At 43.7% G+C, this 8,846-nt stretch overlaps 1 protein-coding gene across 4 annotated transcripts; it reads right to left on the bottom strand.

Annotated features, from left to right (window-relative positions):
• On the bottom strand, nucleotides 1-8,538 carry Arl9 (ARF like GTPase 9). Of its 4 annotated transcripts, XM_085836781.1 has the most exons (5): nucleotides 6,771-6,906; nucleotides 6,148-6,217; nucleotides 4,028-4,190; nucleotides 3,248-3,423; nucleotides 1-294 (listed from the first exon to the last, which is right to left on the bottom strand). In XM_085836781.1, exons 3-5 carry the CDS (start codon nucleotides 4,041-4,043, stop codon nucleotides 118-120), a joined length of 369 nt encoding a protein of 122 aa, XP_085692907.1. In that variant the 5' UTR covers nucleotides 4,044-4,190; nucleotides 6,148-6,217; nucleotides 6,771-6,906; the 3' UTR covers nucleotides 1-117. The 4 variants fall into 4 exon arrangements, with proteins under 4 accessions (XP_085692907.1, XP_085692904.1, XP_085692905.1 ...); XM_085836778.1 differs by lacking the exon at nucleotides 6,148-6,217 and having other exon boundaries at nucleotides 6,771-8,538; XM_085836779.1 differs by lacking the exons at nucleotides 6,148-6,217; nucleotides 6,771-6,906 and adding an exon at nucleotides 6,912-8,538.
• Nucleotides 8,539-8,846: the final 308 nt, after the last annotated feature.

Genomic DNA, 8,846 nt, shown 5'->3' with positions numbered 1-8,846 from the left:
AATAACCATGGCTTATTTTTTATTGAAAGTGGAAAGTTTTGGCTGAGCCTGTCTTTCAGCCCCTCTGGTGGTAGGTGGATGGGAGCCGAGCAATGGGCCGGCGGGTCCTAGTCTCTTCTACATATCTGTGGCCAGATGTGTAATTAGGTCTTTGGCATCTTGCATGGTGGAGGGTATCTCTGAACCATTCTTGGTCACCTGAGTTCCAAACAAGAACAACTTTCTGTCGTTCCCCACTTCAGACAGAGCCAAAGCATCGTGGATATCTGTAATGTGATAAGCCGCTTCGAGATCCTTCTCCCAGGACAGAAAAAGAACAGAAGACATTGGTTAGTCTGTACTCTTTTGGAATACAAATACGCGTTCCTTATTCTAAAGGACTCTACCATCTTAAAACAAACAACACTGGGATTTTATTATAACCCCAGTGATGGTATGAATAAAAACGTTCTTGTCAGAATTATGCAAGTGTTTGGGGGAGGGTGACTTTAAATTTTTTTATTTCATTTAATTCATTGTTTTATTTGTTTGTTTTGTTTTTTCAAGGAGCCTTCCAAGTGTTGGATTTATAGGCACATGCTATTAAACCATACTCACCAATTAAGTTTTGCCCATATCAGATTTTTCAATTTTAGCACTTGTCACTGTGAGTTCTTTGTTGCTATCACTATTTACTCTGACCAAAAATTGTATATTAAATTTGTGGAATATATGGAGGCTTGTGGGTGTAATCGTATCTTCATAACTAACACACACACACACACAAATTAAATATTTAAAAAAATGGGAATCTCTGCTGGGCATGTGGCACACACCTTTAATCCCAATACTTAGGAAGCAGATGCAGTCAGATCTGAGTTTGAGGCCAGCCTGGTCTCCATAGTGTTTCTTCATAAACAGAACTATATAGAGAGACCCTTTCTCAAATAGAGGTGGGGAGGGGTGCAATCTCCAATTTAAAAATATAAACCATAAGCAAAGAAAAATGATAACCGCTGAGATACTGGAGAAAATGTTAGTGATGCATATAACCAACACATGGATTTTTTGCAAAAGATATTAAAGTACCCTTATGTTTCAAATAAGGAAAGAGAGAGGCTTCATGTCCAGCTTACTGGTAAGCAATATACTTAGTGTACAAAAGAACTTGGGTTTGATTCCTAGTACCACTAGGAAGAGTCAGAGGGGACATAAGAGGAAATAGGAAATCCAGAGATGTAGATAGAACTCAACCAGTAACAAACACCTTAAAAATAAATAAGGATAATGAAAAACAACGTCAGCCTCATCACAGTGGCAAAAGGAACAGTTACAGCAGTGAGTTTTGATGAGGGTACGGAGCTACTTGCATCCTGGTCGAAAAACCAACTCATGCAATTTAGGAATCTCTAATAAAACTATTTGCAAATCCGAAACCCCAGCACTTCAAGGTATGCACAGTTGAGAAATGCGTGTCCTCATGTATAAGGGCACACTCATCCGAGAGCTCATAGCAACACTCTTAACAGTAAACAGCTGGGAGTACTAAAAATGGGCAGCAACAAGAGAATGGCCAGAGTACAGTCCTTTCGGCAGAGTGCTACACAGCTCAAAGGATGTACTGGAGCTTCTAAGCCTTTGCAGTTTCCTCCTCCACTGGTCGGGATTGGACCCAGGACCTCGCACATGCTGAGCATATCCACTATCTTTGAACTATATTTTTTAGGCCCTGAGTCTTTGAAGCTTTCAGATACTTCACTTAAAAATGAAAAATCAATTATCAACCCTTCTTTTTCAAATGCCAGCAGTATGTCAGAATGTGCTGAACCAGCCTCTATCCTGTACATCAGTCCAGGTTCCTGCTAATGTAGGGGAGAGCATCGATCATAAGTACCTATTTTACTTCTGTGAACAACATCCCACCCATAGAAGACACAGGGAAAAGGCAGGCAACTGAGCTCTCCTTGATTGACAAACATAGCAACTGAGAGAAGAGTTTTAGTGTTCAGTGTTTGAATATCTAAAGGGTGTGAGTGTGTGTGTGTGTGTGTGTGTGTGTGTGTGTGTGTGTGTGTGAGTAGTAGAAGTAGTAGTAGTAATAGTAGTAGTAGTTGTTGAAGGAGGAGGAGGAAGAGGAGGAGGAGGAGGAGGAGGAAGAAATAGTAGTAGTAGTAGAAGAAGAAGAAAAAGAAGAAGAAGAAGAAGAAGAAGAAGAAGAAGAAGAAGAAGAAGAAGAAGAAGAAGAAATAGTCATAGTAGAAGATTTACCATTTTAGTGTTTTAAACCATTACTATCAAAAATTCCCCAAACTCTTTATCTCGATAAACTAAAGCTCTATCTATACTAAGCTAACTCCACCTTCCTCCCTCCTTCAGTCCTTGACAGCCACAGTTCCACTTGGGAACTCGACAGATTTGCTGACTCTGGATAAGCAGAATGGCTAGCTTATTCACTGAGGATAGTATATGCACTTTCCTCTGTGTGGTTGCATGCAGTAGAACTCCCTTCCCTCTGAAAGTTAAAGGAATGGGCTGTATGGAGACACCACGATTTGTTATGTATTCATCAGCAGATAGACACTGATAACTTCTAACCCATGGCTGTTGGAATAACAATAATGCTGCCATGACCACAGATGTATAAAAATAGATTGGCTCTCTGATTTTATTACTTTGGGGCATATACAAATGAAGGAGACTTGCTACAGCAAACAAATTCAATTTTTTTCCCTTAATAGCCTACACTCCTAAGAACAGGGCACAAGTTTCAAGTTTCCCCTTGGGTGTTTATTGCTTTTAATGCATGCATCAAATAAATTCAGTTTAAGTGTAACTGAGCTAAAAGAAGACTCTTTTTTTTTTATACATAGAAGCCGCTCAATTATTGTGTTGAATTCAAGCAGCAATCAATATTGGTTTGTTGAACTATGTTCATTGCACATGGTTCAATTCCTTCCATTCCTCTATGGGTCAACAGATAAGCAACTCAAGGGTGTGAAGGACACAAGATGAATAAATTGTCTTTCTATTGAAGTAGTGTATATTCCAGGAGATCTAATACAGATACAAAAAAAGGAGACTTATTTGTACAGGAGATTGAATACAGAGTGTATTGTTGTATATCTACCTATTAAAGCCAGGCATTTCTGAGTTAATAATGAAGCTATTGAGTGTGGGCTACATTCACATCGTTTTGGAGGAGAGTCCTGAAAGCCAGGCAAGGTGCCGTGCCACTGAGCCACAAAGCCAGATTTGCACAGGTTCTTACCTGTTTGTTGGCAAACACAACGAGAGGGAGCCCTGGATTTGGATTAATTAGCTGATGAAGGTATTTCTTGGCTTCAGGTAATCGTTTGTGATCAGCTGAATCTACCACAAAGATCAGCAGCCACCCCTTGGGGAGGTACATCTCCCAGTAGGAACGGAATGGCTCACTGCCACCAACTGCAGAGAGGAAGAAGCCATCACATAAACTCACAGGCATGTCCAGCAAGGAGGGGGCGGCAGAAGACATCTGGGCATGCTTGGGCTGTTTAGATAAATCTGGGTGTCTCTAGATGGTATTTAGGGCCATGAGGACAATTGAAGTCTTGTGGGGGGGGGGAGTAAAGTATAAGGGGAAGAGGCATGACCTGACTCTGGGTTATTAGTGAGGTGGGACAGTATTGCCACACAGGATCTAGGACTGCTAGCTAACTAGAAGAGGTTTGGGACTGCCTCCAATTTCATCCCTGATGATGCACATGGACTTGCTTTAGACCGCTGAGTATCTGTAACAGTGAGGGACGAGGAAGGATGATTACAGGAGATACAGGCGGGTGTCCTAAAGGCTTCCTCTAAGCCCCTTTTGTTGCCAGCACTACAAAGGGAGAAAATGGAGACAGCAGAAAACTACCCCACCCCACCCCACTGGCACCGGAGTATTCAACTACACATCATCCCTAAGTGCAGGAGAATCCCGCCCAGTGTCACATCCTGCAAGATCACCCCCTCAGCAGGGACCGAGGCTTCCAGCTGAAGATGCATGCTGATGAGAAGCAGAACTTACTCTCCAGGAACTCCATTTGCCTATCTTCAGAGTTGATGTGAACTGCATTTAAACCTTGGGTAGGAGCTGTGCTGTGCTGGACTCTGTTGGAAGCCAGCAAGTGGAGGACACTGGTCTTTCCTGCTCCATCCAGACCTAGTACTAGGATCTGCTTATTTTCTACCTGTGAAATAAAAGGTACACCAGTAAACCCATGCCAATCGGGACTGTGTTTTAGCTGGCTCCTGACAGAGTGTGCCTTGCTGTATTAGGACCCTATACCAGTAGAATTGCTAACCAGTCTAAACCCAGGCTATGGCTTTTGTGATATTACTCTCCTGTATCTTTTCTATTGTCCAATTCTTTATTAGTCTATCAATACACACACAAACACACACACACACACACACACACACACACACACTCGCATCTTAGAATGTATGTCCTGTGCAGTTCCATAGGTCTATGGATCCCAGACCAATTTCCATACATTTTTCTTCTTTTTTTTGTCTTAGCAGTTGGATAAACTGGCTACAAAATATTAGGACAAAGTTCCTCCCTTATGCTTTTGTTTGTTTGTTTCTAGGACAGGGTTTTTCTGTGTAACCGCTTTGGCTGTCCTGGAACTCATTTTGTAGACCTGGCTGGCCTCAAACTCACAGAGATCTGTCTGCCTCTGCCTGAGGTGCTGGTCTTAAAGGCTTGTGCCACCACCACCCAACTCTCTCATATTTTTAATAGAAGTATCATGATTAAGCAGGAAGGCTAAGGCTACAGGACTTGGAACTCATTGTGTAGATAAGGCTGGCTTTGAACTCACAGATCTACCTGCCTCTGCCTCTGAGGAGTAAAGATAAGTCCCCCATCTGGTTCAAAGGTGATCTAAAATAGCATTAGAATCCTAGCCCATCTCTTTTGTCTGTTGAATTTTTTGTTTTCTTGGGTCTCACTTTTTAGCCCAGAGCAGCCTTAATTCCCTCTAGTGCTGGCACTGAAACCACTCTCATCTGTTAAGAAAAAAAAAAAAAAAAAAGAAAAAACATCTGAGTGAAAGAAAGATGTTTTACGGTATGGCCTACTAAGGACTTATGTAGAAAGCAGGATCTATGAAGGCCTCAGATTTTAAAGACAGTATATATTTGGGTTTTGTTCTTTGGGAGAAAAATTATTTATGTTTATCTGGTGCACTCGTTTGAACCTGTGTGTGTGTGTGTATGTGTATGTGTGTTTGCATTGTGTTGCATGTATGTGCATGTGTGTGTGCATGTGTGTTACATGTGTGTGTGGTGTGTGTGTGTATGTGTGTGTGTGTGTGTGTGTGTATGTGGTATATGTGTGTGTATGTGTGTGTTCATGTGTGTTACATGTGTGTGTGTGTATGTGTGTTGCTTAGGTTTTACGTAGATGCTGGGGGTCCAAATTCAGGTCCTTGTGCTTGAGCAGTTGCACCGCACTGACTTAAAGAATTGGTATTTCCATGAGTATTTCATAGCCCTGCCCTAACCTCCTTTTCCATTCGAAGTGTTGCAGTGCCTTTCTGAGTCTACACTATGGTATGGACGAGGCCATTGAAAAATTTCAAAACTGCACACTTTAAAGTAATAGAGGCACTAAGAAATGGCTGCAGGGCATGCATTGTGTCCCCTACCATTTCCACTACAAGTCCTACCCAGGCTACCCTGTCACACTTCATCAATTCTAAGATCATCCCCATCACTGAAATTAGGATATATTTTATTCTGGTTGGTCATCTTTTGCTGCCAAAGCAGTTTTTCTTAGTGATATCTAAAATAAGGACACCCAAAGTTTTAGGAAATATTGTATTAAAAACTGTCCCCTACTCCTAATCCCCGGGCCTATCTTTCCTAGAAATTCTGCACTCAAGGCTTACATTTTGCTTATATTTTAAGCTGACGATACAGACTGGCTCAGCGGTAGAGTTCACCGCTTAAGTTCTGGGTGCTAATGGTAGCTCTAAGAATCAAGCCAAACCAAACCATAGGATCCTTCACGTTTATCATCTAGAGAAAGCTCAAAACACTGTAAATCAAGAGTTTAGAAGAAAATCTAATTTATTCTCCCCTAGGAGGGCGCGAACCCAGCCCACTACTAGAACTACTAGAAACTACGCAGTTTCTCACATTGGGTGAAGTGGCAGCGGCAGGCACATCCGAAGGGCAAAGTGAGAAGCCTGGCCCCGTGAAAAACACCCTGGAAGGTAAATACTCAAATCTAATTCTGAACATCACTGTTCTTTGTCAATAGTTATTTCTTTCATTATCTGTGCTTCTGTGGAGTCTGTATTTTACAAGGGATCAAGTCCTGTCAACAATTCAAATAGTTGAGAACCAGGAAGCAGCTCTGAGGCAAGAAACCAACTAAGGTTCTGACCTGGAGTTCTGAGACTAATTAAGCCTGCCACCCTCCCTTCTGAAAGCCATGCAGACAGTAACTACAGCGCCCGTGGGAAAGAACCAGGGAGCCCCCAACACATCATGTATTATTCAATATGCATGTTTTCAAGAACGCTATCTCTTCCAACAAAGAATATATTCACAGTAAGTTCGAGGAGGAGAGTTCAATATTGGTTTTGGCATTGTTTACGTGGTCCGCACGCTGAAGCGCTGCGGGACAGAGACAGGGGCAGTCTCTGTATTTCATCAGGACAATTAAGATTCCTGGTTTCTCCACCCTAGACAAGGAGGGGTAGGACCCGGGGACATAAGAAGGGGTAAAGTTGGGGACAGGAGGGGTGTGTTCGAACCTTGGCACTTCCCCCCATCCATAGACAGAAGCCCTCGGAAAAGACCCGATTCTCTGCGTACTTCGGCCACGATGACGTAACAGAGCCAGCGGGTCTGGATGCCCGCTGTGACCTCGGAAGTCCCGGTCCCAGGTCTCTTACCGGCGGCGGGTACAGGGTTTTAATGGAGGTGTTGGTGTTCTCCTTGACCTGTTCTGTGACCTGTTCCTTCTCTTTCTCCGTCCCTTGCTCCTTCTTGGCTTCCATCCCTGTCCCGTTCTCCTTGCCTTTCACATCATTTTTCCTTTTCTCTTCCTCCTTCCCTTTGTCTTTCCCATTCTCCTTGGTTTTCAGGTCCGCACTCTTTCTTTTCTCCTCTTCCTTCTCTTTTCCGGTTTCCTTGGTTTTCAGGTCTGCACTCTTTCTTTTCTCCTCTTCCTTCTCTTTTCCGGTTTCCTTGGTTTTCAGGTCTGCACTCTTTCTTTTCTCCTCTTCCTTCTCTTTTCCGGTTTCCTTGGTTTTCAGGTCCGCACTCTTTCTTTTCTCCTCTTCCTTCTCTTTTCCGGTTTCCTTGGTTTTCAGGTCCGCACTCTTTCTTTTCTCCTCTTCCTTCTCTTTTCCGGTTTCCTTGGTTTTCAGGTCCGCACTCTTTCTTTTCTCCTCTTCCTTCTCTTTTCCGGTTTCCTTGGTTTTCAGGTCTGCACTCTTTCTTTTCTCCTCTTCCTTCTCTTTTCCGGTTTCCTTGGTTTTCAAGTCCGCACTCTTTCTTTTCTCCTCTTGCTTCTCTTTTCCGGTTTCCTTGGTTTTCAGGTCCGCACTCTTTCTTTTCTCCTCTTCCTTCTCTTTTCCGGTTTCCTTGGTTTTCAGGTCTGCACTCTTTCTTTTCTTCTCTTCCTTCTCTTTGTCTTTCCCGTTCTCCTTGGTTTTCAGGTCTGCACTCTTTCTTTTCTCCTCTTCCTTCTCTTTTCCGGTTTCCTTGGTTTTCAGGTCTGCACTCTTTCTTTTCTCCTCTTCCTTCTCTTTTCCGGTTTCCTTGGTTTTCAGGTCTGCACTCTTTCTTTTCTCCTCTTCCTTCTCTTTTCCGGTTTCCTTGGTTTTCAGGTCCGCACTCTTTCTTTTCTCCTCTTCCTTCTCTTTTCCGGTTTCCTTGGTTTTCAGGTCCGCACTCTTTCTTTTCTCCTCTTCCTTCTCTTTTCCGGTTTCCTTGGTTTTCAGGTCTGCACTCTTTCTTTTCTCCTCTTCCTTCTCTTTGTCTTTCCCGTTCTCCTTGGTTTTCAGGTCCACACTCTTTCTTTTCTTCTCTTCCTCCTTCCCCTTGTCTTTCCCGTTCTCCTTGGTTTTCAGGTCCACAATCTTCCTTTTCTCTTCCTCCTTCCCCTTGTCTTTCCCATTCTCCTTGGTTTTCAGGTCCATACTCTTATTTTTTTCTTCCTCCTTCCCCTTGTCTTTCCCATTCTCTTTGATTTCCAGGTCCACATTCTTCTTTTTCTTCTCTTCTTTCTCTTTCCCTTGGTTGGTTTTCGGCCCTACCTCCTTCCCCCTCTCTTCTCCTTTCCCTATCTCTTTCCCCTTCTTGTTTTTCAGCTCCACAGACTTCTTTTTCTCCTCTTCCTTCTCCTTCTCTTTCCCCTTCTCCTTGCTTTTTACTTCCACGTCCTTCTTTTTTTCCTTCTCTACCTTTACTGCTGTTTCCCTAGTGCTCGAAGAAAACCTCTGACTCTCTTTCTTAGTCTTCCCCCTCTCCATCCCCGCCACCGCCTTTCCCTTTCTGTCCCCTGCGCGCCCGCGCGCTGGAGCCGCGCCCCGATCCTGGCAGGTGTGGCCCTGGTGTGGGGCTCAAGGTGGAGACGTAGGACCACAAGGCGTAGGCCACACCCATGGTCACCGCAGTCCTTGCCAGTGAGCGCAGCTGACGATCTGGCATTTCTGACATTTTGCGTAGGCGCGCCTGCCTGGGGCTGGCAGCTGATTTCGTTTAACTTGAGATCCCCAGGACTGTCCAGTGGAAGAGGGCAAGGATGCTAAAGGGGTTGGATCTAGCTCAATCTTGGGGAGCCTGGTGACCTTCATCAGAGAACTGGGAGAAACAGACAAGGA

Source organism: Mus caroli, unplaced genomic scaffold (assembly GCF_978045245.1).
Source record: "Mus caroli unplaced genomic scaffold, Mus_caroli_1 scaffold_4, whole genome shotgun sequence".
NCBI lineage: Eukaryota > Metazoa > Chordata > Mammalia > Rodentia > Muridae > Mus > Mus caroli.
This window is presented reverse-complemented; position numbering and strand designations above follow the sequence as displayed.

Coding starts and splice junctions, on each gene's coding strand:
- Arl9 (XM_085836778.1), bottom strand. CDS start 8,495: ATGGAGAGGGGGAAGACTAAGAAAGAGAGTCAGAGGTTTTCTTCGAGC. Junction 4,191..6,770: donor GGATGGGGGGAAGTGCCAAG/GTTCGAACACAC, acceptor TTTATTTCACAG/GTAGAAAATAAGCAGATCCT. Junction 295..3,247: donor TTGTGTTTGCCAACAAACAG/GTAAGAACCTGT, acceptor TCCTGGGAGAAG/GATCTCGAAGCGGCTTATCA.